The sequence below is a fragment of the Pollicipes pollicipes genome, unplaced genomic scaffold (genome assembly GCF_011947565.3).
Source record: "Pollicipes pollicipes isolate AB1234 unplaced genomic scaffold, Ppol_2.1 Scaffold_4881;HRSCAF=5763_pilon_pilon_pilon, whole genome shotgun sequence".
In the NCBI taxonomy this organism is placed as follows: Eukaryota; Metazoa; Arthropoda; class Thecostraca; order Pollicipedomorpha; family Pollicipedidae; genus Pollicipes; species Pollicipes pollicipes.
In genome coordinates, this window is record NW_023596576.1 from 22,119,104 (window position 1) to 22,136,249 (window position 17,146).

The 17,146-nt window shown below is 57.7% G+C and overlaps 1 protein-coding gene across 6 annotated transcripts; it reads right to left on the minus strand.

Annotated features, from left to right (window-relative positions):
- Positions 1 to 1,973: 1,973 nt before the first annotated feature.
- On the minus strand, positions 1,974 to 16,790 carry LOC119101066 (valine--tRNA ligase). Of its 6 annotated transcripts, none has more exons than XM_037224316.1 (19): positions 16,731 to 16,790; positions 15,149 to 15,351; positions 14,727 to 14,897; positions 14,163 to 14,287; positions 12,858 to 13,022; positions 12,282 to 12,483; positions 11,703 to 11,893; positions 10,823 to 11,045; positions 9,787 to 9,932; positions 9,205 to 9,412; positions 8,713 to 8,889; positions 8,434 to 8,555; positions 7,469 to 7,577; positions 7,129 to 7,276; positions 6,381 to 6,523; positions 4,422 to 4,580; positions 3,062 to 3,268; positions 2,516 to 2,800; positions 1,974 to 2,226 (listed from the first exon to the last, which is right to left on the minus strand). In XM_037224316.1, exons 2-19 carry the CDS (start codon positions 15,341 to 15,343, stop codon positions 2,008 to 2,010), a joined length of 3,195 nt encoding a protein of 1,064 aa, XP_037080211.1. In that variant the 5' UTR covers positions 15,344 to 15,351; positions 16,731 to 16,790; the 3' UTR covers positions 1,974 to 2,007. The 6 variants fall into 6 exon arrangements, with proteins under 6 accessions (XP_037080211.1, XP_037080213.1, XP_037080212.1 ...); XM_037224318.1 differs by lacking the exon at positions 16,731 to 16,790 and adding an exon at positions 16,629 to 16,730; XM_037224317.1 differs by lacking the exon at positions 16,731 to 16,790 and adding an exon at positions 16,619 to 16,719.
- Positions 16,791 to 17,146: the final 356 nt, after the last annotated feature.

Genomic DNA, 17,146 nt, shown 5'->3' on the forward strand with positions numbered 1-17,146 from the left:
CGCGCTCGTCGACCTGGAGACGTGACGCGGACTGGATCGACGAGGACGGGTACGGGGACTGCCGTTATATGTACGTGCTGCCTGGACAGCGGGCTGGCCCGCCCCGACTTTGACATGTTTGGTTTGCGGATCGTTTACGTACGTGGTGGTACCGTTGCACGCGTGGCGTCCGGCTTGGTCGGTTTCCCATTCTGTGCTCGTTGGCTGGTCGCGCGAGGTGAGGGGCTTGATGGCTGTTGCAGCTTCGTGGGGTGGAATAGGGGCTTCGAAGCCGCAAGCTGGGATAACGCTTCCATCTGCTCACCGGTTGGAGGTGATCTGCGATCTTCATTATCGATGGATCTTGTTTCCATGCTCTTTGCCGGCGGCAGCCTCTCACTGCCAGCTGGGGTGAAACAGTACGTCATCGACATCTGTCTCCGATTTTGCTGCGGCGCCACCCATCTTCATCCATTTACGCGTGCATTATCGGCTCGCGTACACCGGCCATACCTTCGAATTGCACGAGCTCGGGTCAAACGCGGTCTGGTAATGACACCAGCTGGCTTGAACGCTTTCACCGCCGACTGAGCACCCCTCGCCATCCCCCGTGCGCGTACTATCAGTTACCATGACTTCTCATCGACCGCCGTGGAGTGTTCCCGTGGTTCATCGCAGAACAATAAACCGGTACAGCCGTTGATTCTCTTGCGTGCGATTCGCAGCTTGAAATCACTGACGTATAATGTATTTAATAGCCAATGAGATCATACTGAGTGACCGTTATTTAAATTATTTGCTCATATGGTGGCCAAACCACACTCGTGCGAGTGGCTGCCAGTGCGCGAATCAGAGCAGAAGTGGCCAGAGCTAGGCATTCGATTCAAGCTTGGGTATTACAAAATTCGACCAACTATTCGGATTCAGTGAATATACAAGGGTCGAAGTTAGCGTGTGGGCATTTAGAAACCTCGGATGCCAAATAAGAAAACGCAAGGAACGACGCCGACAAATGTTAACGCCTGCGTGGAAAGTTGCCCCACAGAGCGGACACCGGTCCCGGTCCCCGCGGCGGACGAGAAGAGGCTGCCGCAGTAGAGGCTATCGCGTTCATGAGTCTAACGGCCTGTCAGTGACCTGTCTCGGTGAGGACGTTGGCTGATTATCCAAGTTTCAGAGTTTCTGACCACGATCACGGCGCTACGGCGACTGGGGTCGGCCAGCCATTTCACAAATGCGTAGCGCCACGAAATTCAGCCTTCCTCGGGTATGACGTGGACGTCAGCCTCACTAGTGACGCCTGATAAAAGCCCTGCTACCTGTCACGCGGAGGGGCTCGGCGTGCCGGCTCCGCGCCAGAAGGGATTTGGACAATACGCCGCATCAATTACACGCCATTGCAAGGTAAGAAGGAAGCGACCGCGGAATAACACAAAATGGTGAGCCCGCTTTTCAGGCCACCACTCTTCGCCGATGTAATTACCGTGCTCGTGTCCGTTCGAGCCTCCTGAAAACATCGCCACATCGCCAGCGAGTGAACGGGAGCCAGCCACCACGACAGCGCGGCCCGTCCTGGAAGAGCGATGCTCGGACAAATGCCGCGGGACGTGTGGACGCCGGGAGGTGAAGACTGGCCGCGCCTCGTTCAACGAGTGCTCATTTGAAGTCTGCGGAGTCGGGAACCACGTTGGTAGCCTCGTTGGTACGCGTGACGACTAGCTGGATGAATTTAACCCCGAGGGGGCTATTTTCCAGGGAAATGCGGTAGCCATCCGCACCAGACCGGCGGTTACCATGGCGGCGCCACGAGGCTTGCGCTGGGATGTCCGTATATGATTGCTCTCTCCATCTGATAGCTGACAAAAAGCTAGCCCCATCCCCTCGTGCACGACGACGGACCGGAGGCCACGGCCCAGGTCTGGCACAACCCGCCAGCAGCCGATGAGCGCCGTCACGTTCCCGCGTCCGCGCCGGACGGCGACTCATAAACAGGGTCACGTTCGCAGGCGTGTATTGGGAGGTGGGACGTCACTCCATGAGCAGCAGCTGCTGCAGGCCGCGCTCGATGCTCTCGATCTCGGCGCGCAGCTGCACGCTCCGGTCGGCGTTGGCCGTCCGCACGTCCTCCGGCACCTTCGTGGCGTAGTCCGCCATCTCCGTCTGCGCCGTCAGCTTCTCCAGCGCGCCGGCCAACTGTGTCTGCTTCTTGCCCAGTCGCTCCCGCTCCTTCGCCGGGTCCACCAGACCCTGGCGGAGGGTCGGGGAGTCTGAGACACAGTCGGGAGCACACTGGACGTTCCACCGCCGCCCCGTGTGCGGTTCACTACTACCCAAGCAGTTTATCGCCCCCTAACCGAGCGGAGTGGGCTTCGTCAGAACTAACAAAACACGCTATAAAGTTGTGCAGTAACGCTCTCGGAACCCGCCCGGGATCCCAACAGAACAGCACCCGAGCCGAGCCCACCACTTTCCTGCCGACCCACGTCGCTCGCGTGGCCCGAGCTGAAGCCCGTACTTCTCCCTCCGCGCTGCTTACCTTGAGCAGCAGGTGCGCCTCACACTTGTCGGAGACGGTGCTGATGGCGCAGCCGGCCGGCGGCTCGGCGTTCACCTCGACGCGGCTCGAGTAGCTGAGCGTGGCGACGGCGGCGGCCAGCCGGCGCAGCACGGCCGCTGTCTCAGGCTCGGAGCAGCGCAGCACCAGGTGCGCGCGCGTCTTGTTCGGCAGGTTGTACTGGGCGCGCAGCGAGCGCACCGTGTGCACCACCCGCTGCGCCAGCTCCACCTCCGCCTCCAGCGCCGCGTGCCGGTACGGCGCCAGCTGCGGCACAAACACGGCCGGCGTCACGGCATCGCAGGGCTAGTGCGTCACACGGCGGACACGCGACGGCGGCAACGGCGCGACCCCACCGCACGGGTCGGGGCACGCTTGAGCAGGTGAAGACCGAAGCGACGGGAGCCCGGCGTGTGCCGTCCGTCAGGATGGTGAGTAGCGCGGCGCGCGGCCGACGTACGCAGAAGGCCCCGGCGCCGGCCGTAGCCCCCGCGACCCCGGCCCCTGACGTCTGCCCCCACCGCTGACCTGCTCCGGCTCCGGGTACGCGGTGACACAGATGCTAGGCGGGGCGTCGGGGCTGCGGCGCGGCAGCCGCTGGAACAGCTCCTCGGCGATGAACGGCATGAAGGGCGCGATGAGCCGGAGCGCCACTTCCAGGCAGGTGTAGAGCACCTGGCGCACGGCCGCCTGCCGGGCCGGCTCGCCGTCCGCGAACACCGGCTTGATCGACTCCTGCAGACCAGGCAACACGGACTCAGGAAGGCCTCGCGTCACCCGGACATCGCTCGATAGAGACGGACTCCTGCCGACCGGACGCGACGGACACGGGCCGCCTGCCGTGAGATGGACGACACGGGCTGAGTGCTGACTTGCGCAGCAGACGACACGGCCGAGGCCGGGCCCACACAGACCGGGCTGACCGCGGGCTGCCGCGAGCGACGTAACATGAGCTACGGACGAACTCGGGTGGGCAGGCAACAACGCACGACGACGAGTAGAGCAGAAATCAGTTCCAGTACATCACGTTCTGTCACCCAGCCAGCCGGCTCAGATGGCTGACTACATCACATAATCAAGGTCAGGTGCCGGGTATCTCAGATGTGGTACCAGACAGCAGCACACAAAATGAGGAGGCGGCCGTGTCACGGACCAGCAGCAGTCGGCACTCCTACTCAGGTTCGGACCGCACATCGGAAAGGCGGAATGGTAAAATTCGGAGCAATGCGGAAAGCGAACGACAACTGGAGAAGTCGTGACACTAAAATGCCATGGACAGGTGGGATAACCTACATATTCAGACATAATTCATGGCTTCAAAGGATCTATAAACTAGGTTTGTTTATGTCTACCAAGAACCAGCTGAAATCTTCTCCGTCACAGACAGTCAAAGCACTGCAATTATGTCTCGCTCGCACATATTTCGCTATGCCTACAAACGCGGAGCTATGATTAAAACACTCAAACTGAGGCACCATCGCCAGATAATCGCCACCAAAGGGCCCATGCTAAGCATAAAATTTTCCAGCATTGACAGCAGAATAAGAAAACTGGCAATACAAAAAATGGCACATGAATCCGAAGAGTGCTCTAACTTTCTGCTAGCTTGACTCGATACTGATTTCTCTGCGAGTCCAGTCCCTCAATGAATCTACAGTTCCGATGAGCACCGAGTTGCAACTGAAACCGAGTTGCAGTTGCAGCCTCTTCACAAGTACACCGGGCCTCGTGACTGTAACATCAGCCGCGGACTACATCAGCCAAGCATCCGCGGTCACCAGTTTCACACTCGGTGCAGACACCCGTGCGGCATCATAAGAGCACAGCGCGTGGCGGGACAACGCGGCCCCTCGCAGACCGCACGAGCACCCGCAGGCCGGCCGCTCACCAGGTACACGTCGCAGAGGTCGTACAGCCAGAAGTTGTAGCACGCAGTGGTGGCGGCCTGGAAGTCGTAGTTGACGAAGCCGGCGTCGCAGGCGTCGGTGGCGGCCGACAGCCGGGACAGGATCCATCGGTCCATCGGGTCCAGACCACCCGCCGACTCCTGCCGGCGCCAGGTCACGTCACACGCGGATCCTGCGATGGGGTATCCACGGGCTATCCAGACCCGGTCTCCAGCTGTTTCAGCTCAGGGTCAGGTCACGGGGGTGGCATCCAACTCAGAGACGACATACAGGTCACAGAGTAGCCCGGCCACTGACTGATATCACGGCATTCCCGGTGGCGAGAGAAACAGCGAGACCAGAGCCACCACGGCGAACAGCGAACAAGGAAAATCCAAGGACTGACAGAATGGAGTTCTGGTGATAAGCACAGAGCATGACCTTCAGCCTGAGACCAATATACCTTTCAAAAAGTCATCTACCATTCATATTTCACACACAGTTTCTAATTCATTCAGCATGAGCTTTTGTAGCGTGAGGCACAAGCGTGAAGAGTAAAACATGCAGTGGACGATACGGCATCCATGCAAGCCAGTGGACAAAAGCGGAACAAACGCACTCAAGTATCTTCATACTGAGTTAGTTGGGTGCTCTAAGACCGGTTTCGGCTACACCGGAGGACAGTTCGGTATTGCGCCTGTGTGAACAAAAAGCAACTGCCCCGGCTGCCGGGGTTTGCTAAGTGTATCTGCATTATGCTGCCAAAGTCTCCAGCTCCCGCTGCCTCTCGCTGACGCAGCAAACCATTCCGTGTCTAAGTGTACTGCGGCGCCTGTCGGATTCAAACGCCTCTCAAAGCAGCACAAATGTCTCGCACAACAGCGAGTGTTCCGGCTGACACTGTCACGTGTTGGCGACGTTTGCAGCCAGCCCAGCCCGCCAACAGCGCCACCGGCCGGCAAACGTGCAACACCAGCGTGCGGGAGCGGACAGTCCTCGCCACGCCGGCACCCAAGAGGAGCTGGTCCGGCAGGCGCTGACAGCCGAGGTTAGCGAGCTGGCGGGACCGGACAGCGGGGCACAGCCTACGCTCTGTCCCGCCTCACCTGGGCCGGCGGCCACGAGCCCCACTCATCGGCCAACGCCGTCACGTGGCGGCGCCACCGTCGCACCGGCTGGGCCAGCGTGGCGGCCGGCGCGGCAGCCAGCCGGCGGCAGAGCGCCGCGTCCGCCGCCGTCGGCCGCCAGCCGCCCACGTAGCTGTGCTCGGCGAGATGAGCGGCCAGCGCGGCCGGCGCCCAGTCGGCCGCCTGCAGCGCCGCGCGCCGCCGTCAGACGAGGCGGCGCGCGGACAGCGGGGCTGGGCTCGGGGCCCGGGCACCGGTCTGACACACCCCACCAGGAGCGTGTATCATTGGGGACACCCTCCCGGGGTATCCCCAATACCAACATGCGGGCCCGGTGAGGTACGGGCAAAGGTTTCGGTCGCATTCCAGAGCCCGGGAGGTAGAAGAGTTACGCTTCGGGGACGCGCTGAATCACCGAGATGATGATACACTTCAATCGTGATCGTGGCAGTCATGACTACCCGAAAACGATGGTAGGTTTTGGACTGAATGACACTACTTTCTACCATCCCAAGCACCCAAAGGCACCCATAGATTGGTACAAATTCGCAGTGGCGCCACACCGACACGCCTTCCACACAGTATATCCCGCAAAAACTCACCTCGCCTCACCTCACCCCACCAGTCACCGCACCTCACCTCGCCCCACCAGTCACGTCATCTCACCTGACCCCACCAGTCACATCATTCCACCTTGCCAGTCTCCCCACCAGTCATCTCACCTCACCTCAACCCACCCCATCAGTCACCCCACCTCATCTCACCTCACCGCACTCCACCAGTCACCGCGCACACACGCATGAGACGACTTAGCGTGCATGGCAGCGTGCTCACCCCGCCCCCCGCCGCCGGCATCTCCGCCGTCGGCTCGAACGCGTCGCCCAGGTACAGCATGGCGAACTTGGTGGCGTTCCACAGCTTGTTGCAGAAAAAGCGGTAGCCCTGCACGCGCAGCACGTCCAGGTTGATGTCGCGGCCTGGTGGCACAGGCCGCCGGTCAGGCAAGGTCGGCGACGCCTGCGCAGGCCAGCGCCGAGATGGCCACCGCCACAGAGAAACAACCAAACTGAGTCAGAAGTCGCAGAATGACGAATGCTGAGCACCCCTTCCCCCAAATGGGGTTTCTGCGAGAGAAGGATGGGGAGAGTATTCACCACACCACACGCTCCGTCCCAGTCCGGACGGGCTCAGTGGCTCCGGGATGCCGGGCGTCGCTTTTGAACGCGAGGTTCTGCATTCGAGACAGCTGACCAGCAGCTGTGTTTGGTATTCCCAACCCGGTCGGAGTAACAGTGACGCGCTACCGGCCACAGCTGTTATACGTGCTGTTAAGTGCTTCAATTGTCTCTATGCCTGGCATCAACGACAGTAAGTAATAACGACCATTGCATGAGAGAATACGCCCTCAGCCCGCCAGGCAGGATGCACATCCGCAGGTCAGACCATGCCAGCGGATCACGGGATTGCTGTCTGCCCCTTTAACGCGCACGTTCGATTCGAATCCCCTCCCCGCAGACCCCGGCCTCGCTCCCTGCGCGGCACTGCACCACTGGCGAGGGGGGGGGGGGGGGGCGCCACTGACCCTGCGTCGTGTAGGCGCAGAGCGCGAACCGCAGCGCATCCGTCCCGCACTCGGGTATGCCCTTCGGATAGTCCTCCTTCTGCCCCTGCATGGCCTTCTTGACCTCGGCAGGGTCCAGGTTGCTGTTGTGCAGCAGCTTGTGCAGGTCCTGTGACAGATGGCGAGAGTGGGTGTCACTGGAACTGACGCCGCCCACCACACGGCGCTTCCACCCCACCGCTCGCCGCCGCCTGAGCTCAGCTGAGGCACCGGGGCGTCACCTGACCCCGGGGCGTCTCCGGGCCCCGAGGCGCCTCCGGGCCCTCGCTGGCCGTGCCGCCCGCTCATAGACGTGACCCACCTCCAGCGAGATACCCCGGATGACGTCCAGCGGGTCGATCACGTTGCCCAGAGACTTGGACATCTTGCGACCGTGCGCGTCGCACACCATGGCGTGGAAGTACACTTCCCTGCGGAGGACCCATGACCACCGTCAGTCAGGACAGACACGCCGAGGCCACTCGGCATCAGTGCGCAGCACGGCACGCTCAACTGTGATGGGCCCGCTCCACCGAACAGGCATGGCCGGCGCAGCAGGGGGTATCTGGCAGAAGGGGCAATTGCCCCCTCTGCCAGCTTAGGAGACCCTGTTCAAAACTAAAAGCCCCCTGTTCGTAACTACGAGGCTCCCTCTATACATCAGGTAGCCCCTATTCTGGATCAGGAGGGCCCTCAACTGCGTCACAATGTGCCTTCCATGGAACAGGAGGACGCATTTGGGAAAAGCGAGCCTTTTTGTTGAGTGTGGAAGCTGAGTATTAATCGGGACTTTGTCCAGCGTTTTTTCAATCGTGTACATTTATTCAAAGGGACATCTATATATGCAATATATCTCAATGTAGATTATATACAGGAGCATTACATGTATTATTCTCACACCACCCACACACGCACGCACGCACGCACGCACGCACGCACGCACGCACGCACTATATATATATATATATATATATATATATATATATATATATATATATGCACATATATCTTATTATTTATGTGTAGGAGGCACGTGGCCTAGGTAAATGCCTGCTTCCAGCTCAAAACCCGTGGCAACGGTCCCCGAGACAGCTATCAAGAATACACCGGTAGCCCCAGAAGCACGATGGTCACAAAGCTGCTACCTCAGAAATGACCTATTGAAACGTCCGCAGCGTCCACGCACAGACTGCTGGCGGGCGCCGCCCTTTTGTAACGTTGCGTTGCATAACCACTGACCGACCACGGCATCCGCCATGGTCCACACGAGCAGAAGAAATCACTCACTTGAACGGCAGCTGGCCCATCAGCTTTCTGCCGAAGAAGACCATCCTGGCCACCCAGAAGAAGATGATGTCGTGGCCGGTCTCCAGCAGGGAGGTCGGGTAGAACCGCTTCAAGTCATCCGTCTGCCAGACAGGTGACGCGTGTTCGGGGCTACACTCACAGCGCTGGACGCGAGTCAAAACGAGAAGCCTGGCGGGTCGGAGCGTGAGGCGGTGAGCCGTGAGCTCGCCAGCCGCAACACGTAGGGAGTCCCGGGGCCGGGCCGGGCGGCGGACTGACCTGGTCCGGCCACCCGAACACGGAGAACGGGAACAGGGCCGAGCTGAACCAGGTGTCGAGCACGTCCGGGTCCTGGCGGAGCGAGACGACCTCGGGCGCCACCTGGAACCGGTCGGCAGCCTTCTGGCGCGCCTCGGCCTCGTCCCGGCCGCTCACCCAGTACCGGCCGTCCGTCTCCTGCAGCGGGGGAGGCCGTTCAGAGGATCACGCAACGTCAGCCGGGCATCTCTTCTGACACCGGCGCGGAGTTATAGAGCCATCGCATACCCATTCCTTGCATGTAGTGCTCCTGTTCCGCTGATGTTATGGCAGGTGGCCTTCTCGCAACACTTTCTCATTTGAGCTGTTAGGTGGCTTTCATAGAGCCTGTCTCAACTTGCTTCACTTTTCCTGCACTTACATGCCTTCACCAAAACTTGCACCACCGCTGCCTCCCGCCCCAGCCTGCTCGCACAGCACCGCGCCTTTCCATCAGCCGTGCCGGTGCCTCACCTCGCCCCGAGGCACGCTGTCGTCGCCGACGGTGACGAAGTAGGCCGGGATGCGGTGGCCCCACCACAGCTGGCGCGAGATGCACCAGTCCCGGATGCCCGACATCCAGTGGTACCAGGTCTTCTGGTACGTCTCCGGGATGATTCGCAGCTCGCCGGACTTGACCACCTCCATGGCGTCCGCCGCCATCTCGTCACACTTGACGTACCTGACGGTGCCGCCGATGACGTCACGTCCAGCGGGCACAGCGACGAGCAGGGACGCGGCAGGCGAGGGGATAGTTCAGCGACAGGCCGACTTACTGTGGCCTGATTTGGGCTCAGGGGTGCGTCAACAGCAAGGGCCATTCAACATGGTGTATTGGAGATTAGGAGAAGTACAGCGAATGCTGACGGGTTCATCCATATGCTTCCTCATCTAAGACTCAGCTACCATGCAAAAGAGAAATCAAAAGCTCAGCGGAAATGACCACCATCACGGCTTATCATCACACACAACAACCAGCATCAGCCACGCCCTATGGCTGATCAGCGTGATGCCGTGCCGGAGGCCGCCCCCCCCCCCCCCCTCCGTGGCACTGACCACTGGGGCTTGATAAGCGGCTCGATGATGTCCTTGGAGCGGGTGCAGATGGGCACCACCATTGGGTTGTCCTTGGTCTCCTTGTACAGTCCTTTCTCCTTGAGGGCTGCCAACACGGCGCGCCTGGCCTCGAATCGCGGCATCCCCTGCGAGCCGGACAGGGACGATCAGGGACGAACGGTCAGCAATATCGCTGGTAGGGGGGGGGGAGCGGTCAGCAGCACCGCTAGTAGGAGGGACGGCCGGCAGCACCGCTGGTAGGAGGGACGGTCAGCAGCGCCGCTGGTAGGGGGCGACGGTCAGCAGCACCGCAGGTAGGGGGACGGCCAGCAGCGCCGCTGGTAGGGGGGACGGCCAGCAGCACCGCTGGTAGGGAGGACGGTCAGCAGCGCCGCTGGTAGGGGGGACGCTCAGCAGCACCGCTGGTAGGGGGACGGTCAGCAGCGCCGCTGGTAGGGACGGGCGGTCAGCAGCACCGCTCACAGCTGGGGTCCGTCTCGCGCGCCACCCACGCACGGTACAGCGGCGCCAGCTGTCACTTTTCACACGAAGGGGAGGGGTCAACCAGCCAGGCAGGTGACATCTATCTGTCGATAACCGTAGCGGAGCCAACCAGGACCACAAGCAGATCACAATATCACTGGTGGGTCATTTTTATTTTTTTCATCAAGAATTCGATCGTTTCACGAAACGTTCAACTCCCTTGGCCATATAGAGTCGACATATATCACGCCCGTTAATGTGGAAACCCACAAAACACCCAGCAACCAGGCCCCAGCGTACGGCCTCCGCATACCGCCAAAGGCGAACATAACAATAAGCCGCGCGCTGCGCCGGCCGACAGCGCAACCTTCTGATCGCTGCGTTCGGTCTGCCTGGTGCATCGCTGTCACGCACCTGGCGACGCCGACAAACCACAGCTGCTGCCCATTACCCCGATCGCTCCACTTTCCGAGCCCAACACGGCGCGCCCCGACAACTCCAGCCCACGTCAGCTGCCGCCGACGCCGCCGCCGCGGCGCCACCCGTCACTCACAGAGAACTGGCCGCAGTCGTCGGCGATGCGGCCCTCGTCCGTCATCATGGTGATGAACGGCAGATTGTGCCGCTTGCCGACCTCGTAGTCGTTGGGGTCGTGCGCGGGCGTGATCTTCACTGCGCCCGTGCCGAACTCCATCTCGACGAACGTGTCGCACACGATCGGCAGCCGGCGCGGCAGGAACGGGTGCAGCACGAACTTGCCGTGCAGGTGCGTGTACCTGCAGGCGCAGAGCACACATACTGTGAGATCGGGCAGAGAGCAACGCATAGCGACAGCTGGTCCCATTGGCGTGGATGAGTTTTACACGGGATTTACGGAGATTATTACAAGCTGGCCGAATAAACCACCTAACATACATCTGAATGTTGTTCTTCAAATAAATGTGACACGCAGTCAAAAATCGGCATGTTTTGTAAATGGCGATCGGTGGCATCGCGCAAACATACACCGAAAGCGTTTTCCCCGAGCGTACAAACGCTCTGAAACGCTTCGGTTTTAGAGCAATCCCGCCAGGGCACCAAAGCGAGCCCGGCACCAGCAAGGGCTTACGGGCTCGCAGTACGACTTGGCATGAGGCGTGACATCCGTCTGATATTCACCTGAGGATACCAAACATCACATGCCACCTTCACCTACGGTTGAGAACTGACCTGAGACTACGACCCGTCCCGAACATTTGAGTAACACGCATGTCCCGCATAATTCTGAGCAGCCTAGACCACAAAACACAAACACACAAACACAAACATACCGCTTTGGAACATTGGGACCCGCAACATCATAAGACTTCAGCTCTTCCGACCAGGCCCGCTGTCCAGCAGCGTCCCGCCCCCGCCACTGCCGCGAAGCCCCAGCACGCCCCCTGGCGCCTGACCTGGGATCGTCCGGGTGTACGGCGACGGCCGTGTCGCCGAGCATGGTCTCCACGCGAGTGGTGGCCACCACCAGCTCGTCGCCGCTGCCGTCCACGCGGTAGGCGAACGAGACGAGCACGCCGAACTCCACCTTATCCTTGTAGCCGGGCACGGCGAGCAGGGTGCGGCCGGGCAGCTCGCGCTTCTCCACCTGGCGGCGACACGAGGCCAGCGCGAGTGAGGCGCGGTGGTGCGGTGCCAGCCAAATGCGGCTCGCACTCGGCACAGTATCCAAGGCATCACTCGAATACAGCACGGACACCATTCACACAAGGCGCAGGATACATACCGACCACGTATGGCACATAACGGCCAACTACGGTACACAACGACCAAGTACGGCACATGACGGCAAGGTACAGTCCAGGTGCACCACAACAAGCACGTGCCCAGCGTGGACATGGCGCAGATGTACAACGAACGCGGCATGGGCGTAGCACAGGCCCGGTGCGCACAGGGTCCGTGTCAGGTCCGTTCCGGGCACAGCACACTCCACGCACGCGGACAGCAAGCGGACACGAGCCAGGCCGGCCGCGTACCTCGATATCGGAGATGGCCGACTTGAGCGTGCAGGACCAGTTGACGAGTCGCAAGCTGCGGTAGATGACGCCCTCGTCGTGCAGGCGCACGAACGCCTCCTTGACGGCGCGCGCCAGCTTCGGGTCCATGGTGAAGCTGGCCCGGGACCAATCAAAGGACGAGCCGAGCCGACGCAGCTGCTCGTAGATGAGATCGCCCTTCCTGCGGAGACGCGAGCGCGATGGGAGGGGGGGGGGGGGGCGTCATACAGACCCATACGTCACATCCAGGACGGACGAGGCACACATCTGCGTCTTTTAGGTTGTGCATCGCGGGATACAGCAGGCCACGTTTACAGTAAACGTCCGAATGTTGGCGTATAAGGGGCATCGCTGTTCCAAACATGGTACCAGTAGTTATTTCTGCCTGATAATCAGTGCCTGTCAAACAGGAGCAGTGTCGGACATGAAGTGTTTTCCAATAAACAACGAAAATATGGCAGCAAACATGATTCAACACAAACTCTGTACAAGTGATACAGAGCCACCAACATCCATCATGCGCGCCGCTGCGCTGCTCGCCCGCCCGCCACTCACTCGTTCTTCCACTCCCAGACTTTCTCGACGAACTTCTCACGGCCGAGGTCGTGCCGCGTGAGCTTCTGCTCGCGCATCAGCCGCTTCTCCACCACCACCTGGGTGGCGATGCCGGCGTGGTCGCAGCCGGGCACCCAGAGCGCGCTGCGACCCTTCATGCGGTGCCTGCGGGCGACGGTAAATGGTGACCGGGCGGCTCGCGGCGGGGGAAACGCTTGCTGGGAAAGGCCCCTGTTGCAGGCTGGGAAAGGCTCCTGTTGCCTCCCCCACATTACTAAAGCAGTTGAGTATGGTTGGAGCATGCTGATGATGACTCCGAGTCAACAGGAGCCTTCTGCCTTATGACCAAACCAGCTGCTGCCTTATACTGACTGGGGAATCATTGCAAGGTGTTCAGTATCGTTCGATCGTTCGTCAACGCGCATCCGTTGGCTGATGCTGTATTTCGAGGTTTGGGCATCGGGCCAGGAAGAGGACATACGCTTCCTCTCCCTGGCGGCGCTCGCGAGACGACTGCCCCGTTACCGGGCGGCGCGGCCCCGCACAGGACACGACACATGTGGCGCAGTTTCCGGGCTGGCCGTAGGACCGGGGTCGCAGGGACAGTGAACTAAACAACACATAAACCTAAAGGGAAACTCGACAGGGGACCGAGAAATGGAGATAAAACAGAAGCTCGAGACGGGACAGCAGAGCCGACATTTCACAAAGAATGGGGAACCGTGTTAAGGCAGATTTGTATGGAACACATGTATGGCTGCAGGACGTTTTTTTTTCGACCACATGCGCGTCACAGGGTTGCAGCTCAGTCTCGCTACAGTCACGTCATATGCTGCAGCTCAGTCTCATTGCAGTCCCGCAGCACAAGCTGCAGCCCAGTCTCGCTGTGGTCTCCGCCACAGGGTGCAGCTCAGCCAAGCGCCAAGCAGCTAAGCCCCCCTCTCTCTCATCTCTCTACTCTCTCTCTCTCTCTCTCTCTCTCTCTCTCTCTCATCTCTCGCCCTAGTCCTCTAGAGGAGAAGGAGAAAGGGACCCTCTCCTTAGAGGATCCTGAATTCCTAGAGAGCCTAGTCTCGCTCTCAGAAGATGCCAAGCTCTCTACCTTCCGCTCTCTCGACCATGATCGATCTTCTAGATATCTCTCAGACTCTCTTTCTCTCTCTCTATCTCTCTCTCTATCTCCTTTATCTCTCTTTCTCTCTTTTCTCCTACCTCATCTTCTCCCTCTCTATCTCATCTTCTCTCTTTTCTCTCCTCTCTCTCCCTCTCTCTCTTTTTCTCTCTCTCTCTATAGCTCTCTCTCACCAGCGCGTGATGGCGTCCTCTACGGAGTTGGTGAGCGCGTGACCCAGGTGGAGATTGGCCGTGACGTTCGGTGGTGGAATCACCATCACGAACTGACCCTTGGGATTCTCCGTGCCCGGATCCCGCTGCGAAAAACCGTCGCATCCGTCACAAGGTGATGCTGATGCATTGGGCTTCACGGCTGCGCCGACTTCTCTGGTCATATGGCGCCCATCATCCATCACAGGATTACATGCAAGCGGCACGAGCAGGGGCCATATACCGACTGGCAGGGTGCGGCATGGTTAACATGGTGATAAACAGAGAGCAAGTGATGCAAACTAAGTGCTCCACATTCTGCCAAATGGGATCAGACTGTTGTGATGGCCTGATGTGTGATTTAGAAAGGGTCTTGCAGAGTTGCAGAATCATCATGCGCCAAAGCCAGGTACTGACATGTCACAATCACATGCTGCTGCAGTTCCCCCATACCATCCAGGTATGACATTATCACTTCAAGCACTCACCCATTCACATTCACTTCACGTCCCTCCTGACAGACGCCCAGCCCAGCCGTCCACTCACCCCGTAGTCGGGCGAGAAGAAGCCCTGCTTCTCCCACCAGCTGTACCAGGCCGCCTCCACATACTGTGGGCTGTAGGCGTCCGGCAGCGGGCGCGACGTATCCTTGCGCTCGCCAGCCGGCGTCGGCGCGTCGTATGACGTCACACCCTCCGGCCGCTCCGGCTTCTTGCGCTGCGGACGCGGCGGCGCTGGTCACTGGTGCATTTGCAGTCATTACTAGTACTGAACAGGCACAACATGCATGATTCACTGATCTCCTGATAGCCAAGTATTCTGGGACTTATGTGTGCTATCACCATTGTTTAGTAACCTGTCATGTTGGAAAATGGCATTGCATGATCAGGTTTTGTGATATCCTGTTACACATTACATCATTCATAAGCCAGTGCCGTGAAAGAAAGGCACTGTTCATATTTTCATACCTCAGTCTTTTCTCCTTTGTCCTTCTTCTCCTTTGCCTTGGAGGCTTTCTCAGACAACATATTTTGCTTCTGTTTCAGTTTATCCAATTTAGCCTGTTTTTTTGCCTCCTTCTCCAGCTGTTTTGCAGTTTTGGGTGGTCCATCACCCTCTGCTTCACCAGGAGCAGGAACATTGCTCTCTTTGGTATCAGCCATGATGGAATCTGAAGAATACCAAAGGAAAATGGCATGTAGTAACATAACATTTCTGCTGACAGTACAGGGTAATGCTGCAATAACAGCATCTAGGATCATATAAAACTCCCCTTTCTTGTTCTGCTTCACTTTCCAGCCTTTGACTTGTGCCTCTTCACACTCTGATTTTTTTAAACTTCTACCTTGCCAGGAATCAGCATCAACCAGCTCCATGTTAACATTTTTGTTTTTAGATTCAGTTATTTTTAGCGGTCATCATTACATGCTGCAAGGCCAGGAACCCACTTTGAAAAGAAGCAGCCTGAATAATGCAAATGACATCAAAATTTCAGCAAGAAAGTGCCTAAAGGGGGTCAAGTAAGCTCAGCATCACTAACCTGCACCAAAGCAGGTCATTTGCAGCCTTTTGCAGTCCTGCAAGGTCTTTGCTAACACTTTTGCAGGACTACAAAGGCTGTTCAGTTCTGCAATAAAAATATTGACAGACTGACCATATTTTCAAATGTCCTGTCCAATGTTTATAGAGTTCAAATCCCAGCACATCTACATTACTTAGCCAGCTGACATGAAAATGTCAGCTAGCAAACTGCCTAAAAGGGGCTAACTTGGCTCACTAGCACTGCATTGCAGTATCCCATGAATGTGAAACATTTTGCAGTCTTACATGGCAAAAAGATGACACAAAATGACTGATGAGTAGTTAAGCTAACTTGAGGGATGGGCTTTGGCTACAATGACAAGCTCTTTGCTCACTTAACTTTCAAAAATATCCATACCTCCCAGTGTTATAATCAAATGCATTTTAAAAATATATTTTTTATTGGATGTTACAATGTGATAAGACCACTCTATTGTGTGTTGCACAATAGCTAATGATTCCATGTCATACAATCAGGTAATTAACCTGACACAACTTGAACCACTGCATTTTAGGGAGCTTTCAAATTATGTGGGGCACAATACTCAAAGTATCAGGGGATACAACAAAACATTCTGAGCCATTGCTTCAAAAGTCATGGAGGACACCAGCACCCATCCCACAACACATGGCATGCATCAATGCAAGGGTTGACAGTTTCAGTGCAATGGTATTTCCATGCCAAATATTGCTTCTATGCATTTAATGTATGAGTCCAAACAGGTTTGTTCGTATTTAAAGCATCAGTTCACACATGCTTTTACCGCTCGGGAAAGTGCCCAGAAAAAACAGCTGGCCCCGTCGGACAGAAGGCCGTAGCCATATTTCTTAAACCCTCTGCTTCGAACCTGTAATACCTCACTGCACCTATGAGGATGAGCAGAAACACAGTGCGCTTGAATTTTCACAGCGTATGACAAAAAACCCCAATCAAGCAATGATGTAACATGCCCTCACGCTTTCACGTACCAACGCCGGTTCCTACGTCCCTGATGGCCGATATTCCCACATGCGGGCGGCGAAAATGAGCTGCTATAGCAGAACCGAAAGCGAAAACGGCCAGCTTTCGAAACTGCTGCGCCGTTTATGTAGGCAAAATGTTTCCGTTATTGGTTACCGTTATTGTTTTATAGCACATCGCATCTTAAATGCAGTTGTAAACACGTTCTCAAGTATTATGGTTGGATGTGAAGAAATCAATATTTGAGTCAAAATAGCGGCACTGAACGTACAATGTGCATCATATTTCAGTAGTTTGTTAGCACAATAAGAGATGACTCTGGCACCGGAGAATCCATGACAACTCATATTTGACGCCAATGTAACGTATGCGCCGCAAAGGTTCTCGCACGTGAGTGGCTGGCTGAGGATGTTGAATCCGTTGG